The 21,040-nt window shown below is 41.5% G+C and overlaps 1 protein-coding gene across 1 annotated transcript in view; it reads left to right on the top strand.

Annotated features, from left to right (window-relative positions):
* Positions 1–21,040, top strand: part of vps13d (vacuolar protein sorting 13 homolog D) — a 93,137-nt gene that overhangs the window by 1,400 nt on the left and 70,697 nt on the right. The window contains 9 exon segments of the mRNA XM_032520174.1: positions 721–798; positions 5,094–5,284; positions 6,948–7,028; positions 10,798–10,855; positions 10,858–10,913; positions 11,564–11,668; positions 12,425–12,595; positions 16,147–16,247; positions 18,224–18,392. Coding sequence (XP_032376065.1) covers positions 721–798; positions 5,094–5,284; positions 6,948–7,028; positions 10,798–10,855; positions 10,858–10,913; positions 11,564–11,668; positions 12,425–12,595; positions 16,147–16,247; positions 18,224–18,392 — 1,010 coding nt within the window.

The following is a 21,040-nucleotide window of genomic DNA, read 5'->3' as shown; positions in this document are numbered from 1 at the left end:
TCAAAGGGGTTTTTCTCAACGTTCTCCTCATCTCCTCTGTATTAAATCAGCTTGCATATACTCAACACTCACAAATGTTTTAGCTTAACTCTGTTGTGTTGTACAGTGGTGCTCATAAGTTTATGAACCCATGCTTAGCACAAGATAATTATTACTAACTAAAATGCTAGTTAACATTAGTAATTAAAGCTTAACAGCTAATGCAAGTCAAAACTGTCTGCCAGCTTCTCCTGTACTTTACAGTAATTACTCTAGTATGGGACAGTAAGTCGCGTGGTTATGACACAATCACCTATTTTTATAAAAACGTCTTGGAGCCAGAACGTGAGCTCCAAGAAAATGGAGCCTTTTATACATTGTTTTGTTTCTTTAGAAATAATCAACGGACAAACAGAGTCTTTAAACGCTTCAAATGGAAAGTTATTCACTGTCAAAGTGGTGCCAAATATAATGGGACTCAATGGGATGCGGGTGATGGCTTGGTAGCATTAAAATGGCGCCATATGAGCTACGCTTTGTGGCGGCTGGCTTATCCCCTTGTAGTAGTGTCCATTGTCCCACGCTGAACTTTTTGACCATTTTTAGGGGGTCATCCGGATACTTTCAGTGCCCTGACTTTTTGCATAACCTACACTATATACTTAAAACTAAGTGTTTGAAGGGTGCAAGTAGGCGGTTTGAGACACAGCGGGTGATTGACTGATTCCTTCCATTCCTCAGGTGCAGTGGAGCTGGAGAACCTCCCTTTGAGGAAAGATGCCCTCCGAGAGTTTGACCTGCCGTTTGAAGTTAAAGCAGGTGAGACACACTAACTGATGACCTCATGAAGTTTAAACACAATTATTTTCCACGGGGTGCTTGCGTCCCTGAAGCATGCGTGAAACTGCTCTCCGTGAGTGAAGTGGCTCTCCGTGAGTGAAGTGGCTCTCTGTGCGTGAAGTGGCTCTCCGTTTAAGCTAAAGATGGGCACCATGTTCATTTTCACGCGAGCCGCGAGGGCGTTCAGACAGCAGGAGGTGAAACAGGAGACCATTCAGTCAATTTACCAAAATCACCCCCCAATATCGTATATGTAAATGTAAATGTGCTGTATTTATATAGCGCTTTTCTAGTCTTAACGACTACTCAAAGCACTTTTACATCTACAGGAAACATTCACCATTCACACACATTCATACACTCTGGCCGAGGCTGCCGTACAAGGTGCCACCTGCTCATCAGATAAACACTCACACACACACTCCGATGCGCAGCATCAGGGGCAACTCGGGGTTCAGTGTCTTGCCAAAGGACACTTCGACATGGGACTGCAGGGCCAGGGATTGAACCACCAACCTTCCGACTGGCAGGCAACCACTCTACCACTGAGCCACAGCCGCCCAATGTCTCCTTTACAACACCATGGTCAACAAGAGATTGATCTTGGAGGTGGAAAAACATAAAACATCACAGATCCTTTTTATCAGGACAATGCCAGAAAAGAGAAGCATAGAGTTTAATTCCAGGAGTGCTTGGAGTGAAAGGTAGATACTAGCTTAATAAACACGGGATTGTTCTGTAAAGTACTTGTAGAGACAATAAAATCACGCTCCCAGTGTGGTATGGCGCATGTCGGACGATGGAACAAAACCGCAGGGCAGCCAGAACACAGCGCAGACAGGCCTGGCGGGAAGTCTACGTCAGTGTGGTTTTCTTTCTTCCTGGCAGCTGATGCGCTCATTATGGCTGGTATGGCTGATTGCAAGTTTCTCCTGGAGGCCGTCATCAAAACAATCTGAATCAGGATTTTCCTGTCTGGTGACATGTGCTCTAATGTACGACGGAGAAGCAGCAGCCTTCTTCGTCATACACGCCTTTTCTCACTGCTGAAATGAAAAGAGTCTGAGTGAGTTTTGAGTGGTGCTAATGGAGGAAAAGTCAGGGAGAAACATCAGTGCTAGAAAGACCGGCAGCGGCAGACATGAATCCATGGGCGGCCAGATGAAACATAATGTATGGATCAGGCTTATTATGCAGCACATCCTCCTTATAGACAGAATCACTGCAATGTCGCGCTAATGCAATAATCCTTTCTGTGTGACATCTGGCCGTTGATTTGAGTTGTGAAGATATGTGAAATCAGCAAGCTTGTCTCTTTCTGTTGTCATTTTCAGCTGTAACTGTAAAGTTTAAAGATATATAGTTAAACACGGTGGTCCCACCTATCTGTGGTCTCTGCTGCAGGCCTCAATGCTAGTTTCTTCAACGCTAGCTTCTTCAACGCTAGCTTCTTCAACGCTAGCATGCTAGCTTCTTCAATGCTAGCTTCTTCAATGCCAGGTTCTTCAACGCTAGCTTCTTCAATGCCAGGTTCTTCAATGCTAGCTTCTTCAACGCTAGCTTTTTCCCCAACGAGCACACTATCTACCAATTGTAATCACTACTTATAGAGCCTTGCACGGTTAAGCTCCCTCTTCCATCCAGGATCTATTGCTCACCCACACTTCTGGGCGCTCACTGAGGTCTTCAGGCCAAGACCTTTTAACTTTTCCCAGAACGCGTTTTAAAACCAGAGGTGATCGAACCTTTTCTGTGGTGGCTCCAAGGCTCTGGAACTTTCTTCCTTTAGCCTTGAGGGCCTTGGATCCTGTGGAAACGTTTAAATAACACCTGAAGAAGCATCTTTTTAGACAAGCCTTTAACTAGCCATATGGTTTTGTGTGTTGTTGTTTTTATTTGTTTTACTGTAAAGCACTTTGTGACCCCTCTTGTCTGTGAAAGGTGCTACAGAAATAAAGTTTACTTACTTATGTTTTTGAATGGATCATGTTATCTGTATTCCATTGATGAGGGCTGTTTATATGCTCGTGCATGCCCTTTACCCAGGGTTAACTTAAGTTATAGATGATTGACCTAACTCTTATCACCTGTTCTGAAACCGGCTTCCGGAAATACCCCTCAGGTGACATATTGTAGTCATCTTTTGATTTAATACAATAACTATATTGCATATTGGATGTTCTATCATTTCACAAATTGAGTTTCAGTTTGTAGGGTAGAAAAACAGTTTTGCATAAAGTGGTAACATGCTTTGGCATATAAGGGAGACACTAAAGCATGTATTGCTTAGTTTCAAACAGAGACCGTGTAAGAAAAGGTGTATGAACCCTGTTTCAAACAGAGACCGTGTAAGAAAAGGTGTATGAACCCTGATTGTGCTATATCTGATTGCATCAGATATAGCACAATCAGGGTTCATACACCTTTTCCAAGGTCCAGTTCAAACACTTTCAAGGTCCCTTTTAAAGTTTTTTCCAGCACTGTAAATTACATACCAATACATTGTCAAAATGATTATTTAGTGTTTTTGTCACATTAAAAGACATAATGCTATAAACAGCCAACATTGTGTTTAGTCATAGCAGAAGGATCATATAGTTAAGCAAAACACAAGTTTTATTTTGGACTGTCTAAGTAGACTTTGCTTGCTATCTAACCTGCCTGAGTGGGAGGATTTGAGCCAAATGACATGCAGCTGGGTCATTCTGGGTAAATCTGACTAAATCCAGGAAAACAACTGCACTCTCTTAGATTTTGCTCCAAGTTTATGCTAACCTTAATGTCAGTCTTTTCACACTTTTTTTCCCATGCTGTACAAACTTGTAATGGTCCAGTCATATTGACATGTTTGTCTTCCACCCTACAAAGTTTGAGCTGCCTGTCTCTCTCTCTCTCTCTCTCTAACCTGAATAATACCTTCCATTATATTAATGCAAAGATATTGCTTCACTGATAATGTAATTTTCAGGCTATAAAACTGAAGAAATTTCAAGGGCTGAAAATATGAAGACAGGATTTGAACAGAAATATTTTACGGGCCTTGGTTTTGGGACACATTCTTGATATATACAAGGTTTAATCAAAATCTGAGACTTTAACAATAACCTGTAATTCCATTTTAACCAAGAAGACTCTTCAGGGCTGGATTAACATATTCATGTTAACATGCTAACAACAAATCTCAAGACCCCCCCCTGCCCCAAAGCAACATTTTCAAAGTCGCTATCATCAGAAGCATATAGCCTATACTTCCATAATAACAAATCAGACTTCTGCATGGCTCAGTGGAGATAGATGTATTTACAATAACCTCCACATTTATAAAGTGCATTTAAGAGACAGAACAGATGCTCAGATGTTTACCAAACCTTTTACAATGAATCTTTCACAGAACTTGGTGGCTACAGAGTAATTATTAAATGTTAATGTTTTTTTCCAGTGCTTTAAGATCTTGTTTGAAGGACTCAGCCTGGGTTAGCCTACTGCATGATAAATCTATGTGTTGTTTGGGAACTTCATTGCTGTGAGCACATGGTGACAGTCAAAGGGCATGAAGAAGAATAGATCCACATTATGGATCATTATCCTCAGATGCTGCACAGACCTGTGGGAGAAATGGGAGGATATATTATGAATTTGTTTTATGACAACTATTGTGAAAAAAATATAATATAAAAGCAAACTACTGTTGCTTTTTATATTGCTTTGTACAGAATAGTGTCTCAGGCCATGTTTAGAAAGGATCTGAAGAGAAAACGCAAAGGCGGTGCTGCGTTCTCACTGTTTATTCCGCGTTTAGACAAGCGCTTTGGGGGGGAAGTCTGCGTGCATATGGTGATGCAAAAGTTTGTGAAATTTGATTTGAAGTAGTGTGTACGCCAGGTGGCTAGGTGGTAGTGTGAAGAACACCACCAAGTCTGCGCGCCTACGTACAACCTTCCTCCTACTTCTCTCCCTAGTAGCGCGAAGCAAACAACAAATGTGCTGCAAGCACATTTCACAAGATGAGACTCAGACCCAAGTTGGAAACACTTCATCACTAGCAATGAATGACAAGGAACATGGTTTGCTAGGGTATAACTCATTGAGCTATTTAAATGCCAATACAACACCTCCAGCACATAATTAAAAAAGATTATCCAAAACATATGCGGAAGCTTTACAAATGGCCTCTTATTTGGCGCCGAAAAAACAGATTTGCATGTTGTCTCAACAGAAATGAGCAGGCTGGGGTTCATCTTGAGTGATCCATGCATCATGTTGTCTTTCACCAGGTTTCATTGGAAAGATTACTCTCCAGATCCCTTTCTACCGACCTCACAGTGACCCATGGGTCATCTCCATGTCCCAGCTCAACCTGATCATCGGCCCCGCCCAGCTTCTAGACTACGATGTAGAGAAGGAGAGAGAGGAGGAGAGAAAGCGCAAAACGCGCCTCCTCAAGGCTCTCGAAGACAAATTCAAAGTAGGTGGATCAAAGCTACAGAGTATAAAATGGGTTTTTTGTATGGGAAGGATAAAAATATAAATTCAAAAACATTCATCAAGCTATTGAGTTACAGCCTCAGAGTGACACTAGAGTAGCTCCACTCTTGTGCATCATATTATAGCACACGTCCTCTACACCAGCCTTCACCTGAAAATGAAGGGAAACTATGTATGAGATTGCAGTTGACTACAGTTCAGCCTTTAACACTATGATTCCTCCGGGCCCGTCACAAAGCTTAAGGACCTGGACACCTCACTGTGCCTGTGGATCCTTGACTTTCTTACAGGCAGAGCCAGCTTGTAAGGGTGGGCGGACATAGCTCTTCCACCCTCATCCTTAACACCAGAGCACCACAGGGCGGTGTTCCTACTTAGCCTGAATGGAATCATCCTCTGTTTCATGAACTAAATATCCCGCCTCTGTGACATTGGGACAGTGAGATTGGCAGTCAAGGATCCTTTGGGTCACCCCTAATTGTTTTTCTTTTAAGTACTGCGTGTCCCTTTTACGCTACAACTAAATTTTTCCGAGAGCCAGAATTTTTCTAAGCAGACACTCCAGGGGCCAGACTTTTAAATAAAGAAAAACTTGTCAAAGAGCCTAAAGTGAAAACTTGACTAAGAAAACTGCAGCTTTAATGAATAATGAACTGATAAGTAGTCTACACATTCATTTAGTTGTCATTCCTGTGCATATTATGTAGCCACATGAATTTTTTTGGTCTTATAATACATCCAAGGATGGTTTGTTTAACCAACAGCTAAGTTTCAAGATTCCTGGCATACTAAGATTAACAATAGTTTAGTTTAAGCTTGTTTGTAAAAATTTGCTAGGCTATTTTCAGAGTAGTGACTCTGTGTCTGTGCAGAGACATGAAGACACGGTAACTGATCCATCACTTTCACTAAGTATGGCAGGATGCTGAATCACGTATATCCCAAATTAATGTAATTACCAAAGAAACAAAAACAACCCCACAACAACCGGTCACATTTACTCATAGGACGACCACAAAATGATCAAAAACACTAATAACACAATTAGGAATCAACAGGAACAAAAAGGCACAGCAGCCACTGCTCAAACCCTTAATACCAGCAGCAACTATCTAAGGCAAGCAGTAATAGCTAGCAAAATCATTTAACTAAAATGCCAAAAAATCCATTTAACTTACAAAAGCTGCTCATGATTTGAAGAAAAAGTACATATTCCTTTCTTTCATTATCTTAAGATCTAAAGGAACTTGAACGATACTGCTACGGTTACAAGGTTGCGAGGTAGTTTGGCTTGTCGGCCACCAACAAAAATGACGACGTAGTTGGCAAGCTGTTAAAGAATACGCCCAACAGGAAAGTACTATATTTTTTTCTGATTTTGACAATCTTTTTACAGAAAGGGTTTACATGTCTGAATTGTCCCACTCAAGAAAACAGACATCCTTACCTAAACCCAATAATGGAATTGAAATATGTAGCTTGGCCTTCTTAAGTTATTATATTGTGTAACTTATATCCTTTTCTGCTATCTTGCACTTTTATCTTAAATTTTCTTTGAAGTAGTTGTTGTGTATGTCTTCATGCTTATAGTACATATACAGACTATATATATATCTATGATGGTATGTATTTGGTTCCTGCAGAGTGAGTGTGAAGAGAGAGGAGAGTCTTACTGGTCTTCTGTCACTGCCTCAGTGGTCACCAGGATTGTGGAAAACATTGAGGTAAGCCATCCAACATTAGAGACTAGAGCTGGGACTGTTGAGCCCAGTTCATACCAAAGATTTGCTACGAGACAAAACCGTTTTAGAATCTCGCAGAGAAAAGTTTCAATGCTCTGAACTGGTCCGTCTAAGCTCAACTCAAACCAGCTGATGGTGTCGCTGGGACTCAGCTCGTCAAGTCTTCAGATGCTTTTTTTTGGAAACAGCCAATAGCGAAGTCAACTAAAAACTATAGAACTACTATTAACTATAATCCATTTTATATCCGTTACAAACTGGTAACTGGTTGAAATGGCAAAGTTTTGTTACATTGGTGTGAACTGGCAGGTTTGCAAGAAGTTGCATCTCAATCAATGGTTTTAATTCACATTGTTTTATTATTTCCTACATTGTAGATTCATGATTAAGACATCAAAACTATAAAGAATTTTTTGGGGAATTATATAAAAGTTTTAAACAATATGAATATGGTTTATATTTTAGATTCTTCAAAGTTGCAGCCTTTTACTTTGATGACAGCTTTGCACACTCTTGGCATTCTCTCAATCCGCTTCTGTAACCAGAAATGGAGTTCCCATAGGTGCTGAGCACCTGTTGGTGCTGCCTTTACTCTGCGGTCCAACTCATCCCAAACAAGCTCAATTGAGTTAAGGTCGGGTGATTGTGGAGGCCAGGTCATCTGACACAGAACTCCATCACTCTCTTTCATGCTTAAATCGCTCTTACATAGCCTGGAGGTGTGTTTGGAATCATTGTCCAGTTGAAAAACAAATGATAGTCCCACTAAGCATAAAAGGCATGTCGCTGCAGAATTCTCTGCTATTAGGGGATAACGACTCAATATCTTTATTGCAAAATCACTATGTGCAATATTATTTTTAGGGGTGTAGATATATCGATTCATTATTGTTATCGCAAAATATTGAAAGTGTCGCAATCAGTATGAAATATTTAGTTTATTTTGTGGAGTGCTGCGTCCCGTCCGTTGGCTGTGTGGATTAGTTGTTTGTGAGCCCACTTTAAACACTATAATGATAATATAATGTACATGTTAGTGCTCGTCAGAGCACGGGTCCACTACGTAACGAACCCTATAGAGCGTGCCACGGGTCCACTACGTAACGAACCCTATAGAGCGTGCCACGGGTCCACTACGTAACGAACCCTATAGAGCGTGCCACGGATCCACTACGTGACGAACCTTATGGAGCGTGCCACGGGTCCACTACATCAGTGATTCCCGAAGTGGGGGTCGCGACCCCCAGGGGGGTCGCGAGCCAGAGAGGGAGGGTCGCGAGTTGATTTCCAGAAATAAAATAAAAATTTAAAAACGATTAGAAATAGCATGTTAGCCATGATTTTAACACAAGATAAAACTAGTGGATAAATTTAAAATAAAACCAAGCAACTAAATAAAAAGGGAACAGCTGTTTTGATTTTCTTTCTTTCCGAGTAGCGGTCTCCAACATTAACACTACAACTGCCGGGATTCCAAAAGTACTGGAACCGCAAGACTCTAAACTCTATAATCTGTCATGATAAATACCTAATTGCAATTTTAATGCAGGTACTGTGTTAGGATATCTTTAGAAAAACGAAATAACACCAAAATGTACAATTTAACGTGTTTAATTATACACTTGAGTTGCCCAGGTGCTTCAATAACTCATAACATGGCATAGTAGTAAAACGTAATTATTCCATTCACATCTGAAAAATACGGTATGTAAACATGTAAATAACACCTAAAAGTATTTTCTTTGAACATTTATAACCTAAACTAACCTGTCACTGCCTCCGTGTTGGTGTCTGCCGTGGTGCGCATTGCTCCTCGGACCGCGTCCCCCCCCCCCGCTGCTCGGACCGCGCACCCGCTCCCTTTCCTCCTCTAAACTCGTGTCTCAGCTCCTCTGCCAGTTGCTGCCTGAACTTCCTCCAGACAATGTCCCTGCTGGTGCCCTCCTTGGAGAGGATGTGTGTGATTCCAGCCAGTTTGAGGATGTATAAAGTTGTATAAACACGTAGGCAGCCCCCGGCCATCTAGCTCCGTGTCCCGCTCCTTCCACAGAGCGAGCGCCCGGCGCTGCCTCCTGGTCCAGAGCGGAGTCCATCCCCGCCGTACTCACGGTGGTAGCAGCGTTACCAACCCGGGCTTTACCTTCGCCCCATCGCTGATGCACACAGTTGTTACTCCAGACCGATTAAAACCAACACCACGAAATACCGAATACTGTATGGCCGAAATAGGTAAAAGGGATTTTTCTTTTTTTAGGCCTAGTGTGTAATGTATATAAGAACTATTTTAAATTAAAATATAGAGCTTTTTAACTTGCTGTGCTCCAAACATACTGCACATCCACCTCATTAGGTGAGATTAAGTTCAAATTAAAGTAATGAGTAAATTACTGTAGAATAATGTCATGGCTGTTGTGTTATTTTGTGTCGTCAATATGCTCATGTTTGGATACGCCTGTAGTGCGTGCGCGGTTGCGCGCAATGTTTATAGTGGGGGGGGGGTGGGGGTGGGGGGGGGGGGTTTGCGAGTCACTTGCACCGTTACTTTGGGGGTCGCGGGCTGAAAGTTTTGGGAACCCCTGCACTACATGATAAACCCTATGGAGCGTACCACTAGTCCTCTACGTGACGAACCCTATGGAGCGTACCACGGGTCCACCACGTGACAAACCCTTAATTCAAAATTAATATCGATATCGCAATATCAATAATCAATATTGCAATATCACATTTTGTCAATATTGTGCAACCCTAATAGCCATGCTGGTTAAGTGTATTTTTTGATTTTTGAATAAATCACCTGTGTCACTTGCAAAGCATCCCCACATCATCACACCACCTCCTCCATGCTGGCCCAGCAGAGTAGGCCTTGCCAATAACTAGTTCAAATCAGCATGAGTTGATGAGCTACTTCAGTACACAAAACACAGATATTACTGGGACCACTACAGCTATACATTTAGCCACAGTTGAGCACATTGACCATACACAGTGCAGTCATGTGCTATGTTGGTACCTGGTCTTGTTTATGTCTGTTGTAAACCAATAGTCAGGTGTACATATGAACATTATTACATGGTCTATTTCCCTTGTTAATACTGACCATTAAAAAAAACCTTCCTAAATTGATGTCTGTGTAAGTGACAACAATTTACATCCACAGTCCTTGCTCTGTGCAAACACATTTAAAAGGTTTTCTGTGGCTAATCTGAGGCTCTATCATTCTGATTTGGTCAGACATGTGCCTGTCTGCCAACGTCTGCACTAAAAAGACTGTTGGAAAAACATTTGGGAAGACATGCACTTGATTTGGTGCATTCAGACAGCTGAACTTTGGAATACATTTTTGGAGGGATGAAGGACTGAATTTTGTCGCCAATCCCTTACCTGGGTAGTACATTAGGAAGGGATCTTTTAATGGCTTGTATAAACAGCACAGATCAAATGTGTTTCAATGTCCATATGGGCAACTGACTATTGTTATAAGATTAGGTTTTAAAATTGGGGACCTATCCTTTAAGCTAGGTGTAACTAATAAACTGACAACTGAGTGGTTATGATACAATCATACACAACTCAGGCAAGATTTTGAACCTATAAAAACACTCTGAAGAACAATACCTGAAGAAGTAAAAATCTTCCAGATGTTCCAGACAGTAAACATTCATGCTGCTTTCCTGACACCCGTCAGGCCAAAGAATCCTATATGGTAGTTGTTGAGTAACAGACTGACTTTGATTTGGTTTGTGTGTAGCTGAAGATCCAAGATGTGCATCTTAGATTCGAAGATGACGTGTCCAACCCAGGGAAACCCTCTTCTTTGGGGTTTGCATTAACAACGTTTCTGCTCAGAACCCCTCCAAAGAGACGGTAAGTGTTCACTCAAAGCATGTGAAATCACACTTCATTGCTTTACTTTTATACTTTTAGTGGATAGGAACAATTTAAAGATCAGTGATATTAACCCTTGTGTTGTCCTCCCGAGTCAAAAACGGACACAAATTTGACATTTTTGTCCCTTTTTCAGACTCTTTTTAAGTTTTCTCTAACACCCCCTTACTACCACTAGTTTTACACTACTTTTTGGAATTCATGGTCAATAACCCTCATTTATATAGAATTATTCCTGATATTTGAGTTAAAAAGCAAAGATTTAGAATTATTTTTGACTAATTGTTAAGATCAGAGGAACCTACAGATGAGTTAAGTCAGGAATGAAAGTGATCAATTGTATTTATAAAGATGGTTGTAAGAAATTCAATCCATTTTTTTGTGGTAATTTGGTTAAAAAGAAACCCATATTTCAGATATAGTCATTTTTTAAAGGGGTCAAATTTGACCCTGAGGACAACAGGAGGGTTAGGAACAGGTGCTGCAGTAGTCAAAATTATTTTTTTAACCAAAACCCTTTCTTTCTAGTGATAACTTAGTATGTTATACCATATTTATCCTCAACTTTATATTTTGCCTGATTCAGGACTAGCACAGGTCTTTGCGTGAGATTTTCTTTGTATTTACAGGTGCAGAAGCTCCTCCGACAAAAGCAACTGGAGATAAAAGACTTCAGCGTTTACTGGGACACAGAGTGTGAAATGCTGGGAAAGCTGCCCACAAATCAGATCCAGGTCAGGACAGTCAAGGGTATTACAGCTCTGTCCGGAACTTTATTTACATTTCACTTTTTAGCTTTGTCCTTTTATAGCTGAGCAATCTTAACCGTACAATAGAGCCCTTCCTGTTACTGCACACAGCACGGCATACAGCATTAAACGATAGGTATTTGTTGTTTGTATCTAGGGTTAGAACAGGCATGTTGTACTTCCAGGTGTTGTAAAGTAAAAGACCACTATGGTTTCTGCCACTTTAGATTTAATCCAATAAACAAACTATCAATACGTCCACGGACCCGAGTTCTGGTACTGCCCTCATTTGCTCTCCCTCAACAACCTTACGTGTGCCTCAGTAAGCTGAATGTTGAAGTTACATTTTCAGTGAGGATCAAATACCGTTTCAGAGCAACTGAATTCTATTTCATAACATTACATTCAGTTTCAAGTTTACTGGACTTCAGTTCCAAACTAATAAATTCAATTCATTTTATGTGATTCCAAATCAGGTAAACAAAACAAATTCAGTTTTAAATGACACATATTTATGCCCAAAGGTGTCCACCTGTCTGAAGGGAATTCATTTACCCACATGACTTGAAACACTATAATGAAGTCATACTGTCAGCTAAGGCATATTTGATAATTGAATGCATAAGCAAACCTGATAATGAGTCATTCTTTACTGAAGGTGGAACTTTCAGAGCTGCGGAACATGCTCTGGAATGTTCTCTAGCCCTATATGACCAGTGTTGTTGTTTTGTACCTGTGCAGGACGCCATGACCCAGTGTATGCAGAGCCGTGAGCATCAGTACATCTTTGAGCCAGTGTGTGCGTCCGTGATGCTCAGACGAAACACCTCCAAGGAGCCCCTGAGGTCCCGACACACCCCACGCATTGAAGGCCAAGTTCAGCTGGAGCCCATGTCCCTACGCCTGTCTCAGGTCTCTATAGAAACTGTGGAATTTTACTGCTGTAAGCCTAAATGTTTATTCTTTAAATGTCATTCAGACTTAAAGTTGTGCGTAAGTAAGGTTGTTGGGCTCTGAGTGAAAGGTAATGGCCGTCACAGGTGGCAACCATTGACTCTAGTATCATTCAGCCACCTCCACTCCGGCAAGAAGAACTCAAACTCCATCTACAATCTCCTGGCATATGCCTGGATGCATCATGTACCTCATGATGTTATCAAGCAGCAATCATTTTCATTTGGCCACAGACTAGGGCTGCACAATTATGGCCAAAATGATTGATTTATTTTGATCACGATTATTCTCACGATTATTTGTTCATTTTACCCAAAACAAATTTTAGCGTCACATAGGCTATTTATAATTGCGATAGGGAGTGTGATGGACGCTACTCACAGAGTGACGGCTGATCATTATGAACGGGTCCAGCACGGGTCAAACGGCGGATACACACGTCGTGTGTACGAAATGTCTGTATCGTCACTGCGCTACATTTTTATGAACTATGATATTCTGGCCATGGGTCACATCTCTCGCCCAGGTCCAGTAGCTCCCTCACGCTGTTACTCTACCACCTGAAGTTAGTTGCATTCAATGACTTCTTCTGTGTTCTTCGCCGTGGCGGCCGCAATAGCAGAGTTACCAGCGGAAACACTGGTACAAATACAGGTTTGCCCCTCACACTTAACAATATACAGTTGTGTTAAAAAATTAAAAAAATTAAAACTGTGGACAAATGTCAGAAGTATGGACTGCTGTGTGGCCGGGCTGCGCGGAGACTAAACGAGCGAGAGTAGAGAGATCCAACACAGGCACGGCTTTACAGAAGAAATGGGTCATGTAACGCAAAATTAAACCATATCTATATAAACAGAATTGCAGCGAATGGGAGGACATTAGCACAGGTGCGTCCTAGAGGAGCTAACAGCTAAAAGACGCTACTAGCACCGACTAGCACTGGTCACCACTGTTGTCTGAATAACAACAAAATGACGGGACAAAATGTTGCGTTTACTGGTAAACTGGTAAACCTTGAGACCGACGTATAACTGACTGCTACAGTGCCTTGCGAAAGTATTCGGCCCCCTTGAACTTTTCAACCTTTTGACACATTTCAGGCTTCAAACATAAAGATATAAAAATTTTATTTTTTGTGAAGAATCACCAACAAGTGGGACACAATTGTGAAGTGGAACGAAATCTATTGGATATTTTAAACTTTTTTAGCAAATAAAAAACTGAAAAGTGGTGCGTGCAAAATTATTCGGCCCCCTTGCGTTAATACTTTGTAGAGCCACCTTTTGCTGCGATTACAGCTGCAAGTCGCTTGGGGTATGTCTCTATCAGTTTTGCACATCGAGAGACTGAAATTCTTGCCCATTCTTCCTTGCAAAACAGCTTGAGCTCAGTGAGGTTGGATGGAGAGCGTTTGTGAACAGCAGTTTTCAGTTCTTTCCACAGATTCTCAATTGGATTCAGGTCTGGACTTTGACTTGGCCATTCTAACACCTGGATACGTTTATTTGTGAACCATTCCTTTGTAGATTTTGCTGGATGTTTGGGATCATTGTCTTGTTGGAAGATAAATCTCCGTCCCAGTTTCAGGTCTTTTGCAGACTCCAACAGGTTTTCATCCAGAATGGTCCTGTATTGGCTGCATCCATCTTCCCCTCAATTTGAACCATCTTCCCTGTCCCTGCTGAAGAAAAGCAGGCCCAAACCATGATGCTGCCACCACCATGTTTGACAGTGGGGATGGTGTGTTGAGGGTGATGAGCTGTGTTGCTTTTACGCCAAACATATCGTTTTGCATTGTGGCCAAAAAGTTTGATTTTGGTTTCATCTGACCAGAGCACCTTTTCCACATGTTTGGTGTGTCTCCCAGGTGGCTTGTGGCAAACTTTAGACGAGACTTTTTATGGATATCTTTGAGAAATGGCTTTCTTCTTGCCACTCTTCCATGAAGGCCAGATTTGTGCAGCGTACGACTGATTGTTGTCCTATGGACAGACTCTCCCACCTCAGCTGTAGTTCTCTGCAGTTCATCCAGAGTGATCATGGACCTCTTGGCTGCATCTCTGATCAGTCTTCTCCTTGTCTGAGCTGAAAGTTTACAGGGACGGCCAGGTCTTGGTAAATTTTCAGTGGTCTGATACTCCTTCCATTTCAAAATGATCGCTTGCACAGTGCTCCTTGGGATTTTTAAAGCTTGGGAAATCTTTTTGTATCCACATCCGGCTTTAAACTTCTCCACAACAGCATTACGGACCTGCCTGGTGTTTTCCTTGGTCTTTATGATGCTCTCTGCGCTTTCAACAGAACCCTGAGACTATCACAGATCAGGTGCATTTATACAGAGACTTGATCACACACAGGTGGATTCTATTTATCACCATCAGTCATTTAGGACAACATTGGATCATTCAGAGATCCTCGCTGAACTTCTGGAGTGAGTTTGCTGCACTGAAAGTAAAGGGGCCAAATAATTTGGCACGCACCACTTTTCAATTTTTTATTTGCTAAAAAAGTTTAAAATATCCAATAGATTTTGTTCCACTTCACAATTGTGTCCCACTTGTTGGTGATTCTTCACAAAAAATATTTTTTTTTATATCTTTATGTTTGAAGCCTGAAATGTGTCAAAAGGTTGAAAAGTTCAAGGGGGCCAAATACTTTCGCAAGGTACTGTATCTGTTGAGTTGTCCTCCGTTACTTTGTCCTCTGTGACTGTCTACATCTAGAAACTAAGCTGCGCGGTGCAGGAACAACAGATTGGCTCATGATCATACGGTAGTAGCGGTAGATGGGCTATGCACAAAACCCCGGAGCGTTCTATGAAATGACGCTTTAAAAAAAATAATCGCTTGATCACGCAAATTTGATCGTGGGAAGTCAAGATCGTGATTGCGATTAAAATTTGATTAATTGTGCAGCCCTACCACAGACACAATGTGAGCGAGCACTTTTTACAATGGATTCTTCCATAGTAAAGAATAAATTCAACAATAAGAACATTTCCATTTTTTTATTGACACCTGCATTGATAATTATTTGTTTAACTTTTCCATCAGCAGTCCAGGCTGTTCTTGTTATACCAGTATAAAAAATCTAAAATTAGAAGTTGCACTTCAGCTTTTTGTGAAATTGCTTGACTTAAAGTAAATAATCTGGCCTAATTTGACCAAACAGTGTTGCTACTCTGCACCTGCATTTTGATCATTACAAATAATAAAGCAAATTGATCATCTTAAAATAGAAGATATACTGTCTCACATCACATAAAGGAAGGTAGAACAGGTAAGTTAGTGGTCTTGAAGTTGATTCTTTTGTTCCTCTCTCCATCTTGCCTGTCTCTCATTTGGACATGGTCTTGATTTGACTCGAACATTTTTGGACACGGTCTTGACGTGGTCTGGGCTAGTCCTTTTCTTGGACTTGACAAAATTAGATTTGACTACAGCCATGCTACGTCCATGTTTGATACAGTCTATGTTTTTACTGACTGTGTTTCTCTTCTCTTGTAGGTCCAATACCAGCAGATCATGGCATTCTTGAAAGAGCTGGACCGTTGGGAGAGAGAGATGCTTTACCAAAAGTGGAGACCAAAAGTGCCAATTTCTGGGAAGTAAGTTCACAGTCGCAGTCCAACAGTCAGTTGACTTTCTTAAATCTGCAAACTTCACAAAAAACTGGTTAAAACTTTAGACCCTATCTTGCACCTGGCACAGCGCAAAGCCCGACGCAAGTGTCTTTGCTAATTTAAGACCGACGCAGTTGATAATTTCCCGACTGGCATCCACGTTTTAACAGCAAATGCACCTGCGCCCATCATTGTTCCTATGGGCGTGCTGGTATTACAGGGAGGTGTGTTCAGGTGCATTCTGGGCATATTGCTATCTTGAGGCAGTGAGAAGTGATTGCGTCATTAACCAACAAAAACCTGGTCTGAAGTCAATAACGCAGCATTTCATTGTTATTTTAACAGCACATTAGTAAAATGCGCCTCGTCTTATGCAGAGCACGATTACACTGCTTGTTACACCTACACAGGGAAGCTCAGCAGCACACACATATGCAAAAAATTACAAATAAAAATATATTGGCGTAAATCCATCATAATAGCAATGCGCCAAGGTCTAAACACGCCTAGCTTTTAAAGGGAATGGGAGATGACCTCTGATTGGTTGAATGCATGTGACGCCTAAAACACACCTATGATTAATTAATATAAGTGCAACCCCCTTTGAACCATGCGCACGGGCCCTATTTTCCACTGTCAAACTAGCAAAAGTGGATTTGGACACGCCCTAAATGCACCTTTACCGTATGCTTGGATCGTTAAAATAGGGCCCTAGTCTCTTAAACAAAGTAAAATGGATAGGGATGAGCGAGTACAGCATTATCTGTATCTGTATCTGTTTACCCCATGAGTTATCTGTATCTGGATCTGTACTCGGACTGGGCGGGGCCTAAACCGGAAGTGGTCAGATTTAACCCGGAAGTGGGTCGGGTTCTCTTGAAATGTGCGGGTCTTTAATCGGTATGTTATTTAAGCATGCAATTGATATGAGTTGATCAAAAATTGTTATATTTATTGCTGATTTGAAAACTATTTACATGACAAAATCAAGCTTCAGATGGTTCAAATGGTGTTGTCATGGTAACAAACAAACTATATACAGAACGTTTTGCAACAATGAATTCAACACATGCGGTTGCAATTATGAAGTAAAATGTAATGAACAAGAGTTTTCATACTCAATATAACTTTCTTTTTTTAACTTTTATTTTTATGATCAGTCTGATTTTTTTTGTTTTGGTTCTTTTTTATTTTTTTTATTTTTTTATTTCCACACAAGGTGTGTGTGTGTGTGTGTGTGTGTGTTGTGTGTGTGTGTGTGTGTGTGTGTGTGTGTAAGAGAGAGACACAGAGAGAGAGGGGGCGGGGGGCGGCTGACAGTAAAAAAAAAAGAAGTCTCCGATGGCAGAGATGCAACGGGAGTGCATTTAAACCAGCAGCACGTCTGAAACCCACGTCACAGAAATCACGGTACTATGTAAGGAACAAACCCACGTTCACCAGAAATCTACTGGTTACTAAGTCTGTAAGTACTAAAAACCGAAGTTAAAAACAAACCTAAAGCTGAAGAAACCCTAAACGTTAACGGAACAGATCTGCAGACCGAATTGACTGACGGAGCGGGAGCGAGCGAGCGAGCGAGAGAGAGAGAGAGAGCGAGAGAGAGAGAGAAAGAGAGAGAGAGAGCGCATTTCTCCATGTTCTGTGTGTGATGTGTGATCCGAGCGTGTTGTAGGCGGGGGGGGGGGGGGGCGCTGTGATTATCACAGAACGCTGCGCGGCCAGTTGAGGAGTTTTATTCAATCCGAGCACGGATATTGACTCATATTACTCGGATAATACTTGTACTCGGCAAAAGTGCTTTATCCGTACCGGATACTCGTTTCAGCCGGATACTCGGATCACCCCTAAAAATGGAATTATCCAACTGTCTTATTTTTCACACACAGCCCACATATTGTTTGTGTAATAATACACCTTTAAATCAGATTTGAGCTTGTAACATAGTTTTCTTCCTGCAGCTGCCGGCAATGGTGGATGTTTGCCATTCAGGCCAACCTAAGTGAAATCAGAGAGCAGCGGCGGCGAGGCAGCTGGGGCTTTGCCCTGCAGCGGGCCCGAGACGCCCAGACATACACCAGCCTCTACTTCCGAAGGCTCAAAGGAGTCCCACTGAGTTCTCAAGAAGAGGTACTACACAGACATGATGTATCAACAAATATTCCTCCTTGAACATCCAACTACAAAGACCACAAATATTGTCCATCATATTCCCTTCATTTTACTAATAGAACTCGAACTAGAAATAATCTGCTTTAACAATGCCACATCTCTTTTCATAAAATAAAATGTAAGAAAACTGTAAATAGCTAAGCAGTTTGATTAACCATCTGAAAAGTAAGCCCTTTGTTCATGAACAGAACCTTCTTTGAAGTGGGGACGGAGAATGCAGTGAGCATGCTAAATGATCTGGACATGTGATGCAACACAGATTACAGTTGAATTCCATTAGACCTAGTTTGCCTTTTTATATGTATTTCTTCCGCCAAAGAAGATTACAATTAAATGGTACGGTTAGGCATGGTCCCATGGCATGACAACGTTACTATGAGTTTTTTTTTAACATTAATATGAGTTTCCCCTAGCCTGCTTATGCTCCCCCAGTGGCTAGAAATGGGGATAGGTGTAAACCAAGCCCCGGGTATCCTGCTCTGCCTTTGAGAAAATGAAAGCTCAGATGGGCCGATCTGGAATCTTGCTCCTTATGAGGTCATAAGGCAGGCAGGATTACCTCCCCTTTTCTGCTTTGCCTGAGAAAGAGAGAGACGTCATGGCTTGCAAACAAGCAAAGCATGGCAGTTGGTCAAGGCCACACCCCTAAGATGGCTGTGTGTCATGTGACCTTGTTATTCGTACACCCTGTGACTATACAAATCACAACATGTTAATAGGAACATGTTGGTGTTATTTTGTCACTTATTGGGAGCAGTAGCTAGTTGGAACCAGTTACCTCCAGTAACTTTGCTAGGCTAAGCTAATGCTGTTGGCGTCCGACAGAGACACAGTAAGCACGGAGATGAGAATGGTATGTATCGTCTTGTCTAACTTTGGGGGACACGGTGGATAAGCTAAAGTCCAAATAAATTGGCATGTTCCTTTTAAGAAGGGGTTCAAAGAAGATCACTGACTTAGCTTAAGTGGTTTCCTTGTGCATATCGGGCCACATCAGGATGCTCTGTCCCCTTTAGTTTTTAGATGGAAGACTTCTGCTCGACAATCTCCAGAGATGCACCGGCGTGCGGTGTATGGTAGTAGGAGGTCAGAAATATAGCTGGTTGCCATGCCATGCAGAGCCTTAAAAGTGATCAGTAAAATCTTAAAAACATACTGGCCCTCATTTATGAACCATGCGTACGACCAGGCGTTAGACGGGCGTTCGCCGATTCCTACTCAAAGATTGGCATTAATCCATTTTAAACGTGAGCGTAGGCTGCAAAAAAAATCTCACGTCTGGTCTAAACTCATGTATGCAAGTTTTTGAGTCAGTGGCTACTCGCGGTGCAGCATGTAACAGGAGAAGGAGAAGTCATCAGCTGATCATTATCGACAATGGCAGATCTGATTAAAAGACCTCTATGAGCCAAGCACACGTACGCACGGCCCAGAGTGATTGAATCAGAGGGAGGGATTCTATTTAAAATCATAGGATTTATTGATTATTCCCGAAACAAAGAAGTCAGATGATAATTTATATTTACCAAATAAATGTAGTTTGTAGCTGATTTGACAATAACCAGTGTGTTTCTTCTTTATACACTTTGAATTGCAGCTGTGTTTGAAAGGCTCTGTGACCCTAAATAAACCTGTTTTATCTTAAAGTCTAAAGCATCGTAGTAAACCTGCAAAATGTCCCTGAAAGAAATGATCCCATGTTGTTTATTTAATTATTTTCTTTGGATGACCAAGATGTACCTCCAGACAAAAAATTATGTTTTGTGTATTATAATTAACATATAAAATAATTTGAGCCAATTTATAATTTGGGGTTTAGGATGCAAATGAGCGTTTGAAACTATATTACACATGACTGTAGTGCAAATTAACAGTTAAACAACAATAGCCTAGCTCAACTAAACCAAACTAACTAGGATTAATAAAAGAAAACCACAAACAAGGTCCTGGTTTTATACTCACAGCAAACGAGCCCCCAACCTGTTACAACCGGCTCACAGGCCACAGCAAAATAGGGAGAGGCACATCAACGTAACAGTAATAAAGTGACATTTATTAAATAGTGATGCAAAGGAGAGAACAATGGGCTGTGATTGTTAGTATCAGTGATGAATGAAGGTGAATGAATGTAATGGAGAATGTGAGGTGCATGTTGTCAGTAGTTAACAAAAGGAAAACTCAAACAGAGAGAAAACATGTTTGTGCGCTGTTGGGAGAATGTGGCCGCCTGGTCCCGGGGCAGGCCTGTACCAGTACAAATGCATTTTCTCTTCCTCAGCTTTTTGTACCACTTCTTCTGCTTTGGCTGTTGCCTTATCTGGCTCTGAAGATCTACCAGCTGGGACATCATGGTGGTCTCTATCCTCTCCCACTCCTGCTCTTTTTCCTGCTAAGTCAGCTTCAGGCTTTCTGTGGCCTGAGGAAGGGATGCCTTGTCCCCCTATCACTGATTGAGGTTACTCTCCAGCTGCTGCTCAGTTTTCTTCAGGTCTTTGCAAAAATCCAACAGGGTAGCCTCTGTACTCGCCTGTGGTGGGATGTACACCACTGTGATAATGGTTGATGTGGATTCCCTTAGTACAAAATGCGGCCTGCATAGGATTGAA

This window comes from Etheostoma spectabile, chromosome 7 (assembly GCF_008692095.1).
Source record: "Etheostoma spectabile isolate EspeVRDwgs_2016 chromosome 7, UIUC_Espe_1.0, whole genome shotgun sequence".
Classification (NCBI taxonomy): domain Eukaryota; kingdom Metazoa; phylum Chordata; class Actinopteri; order Perciformes; family Percidae; genus Etheostoma; species Etheostoma spectabile.
This window is presented reverse-complemented; position numbering and strand designations above follow the sequence as displayed.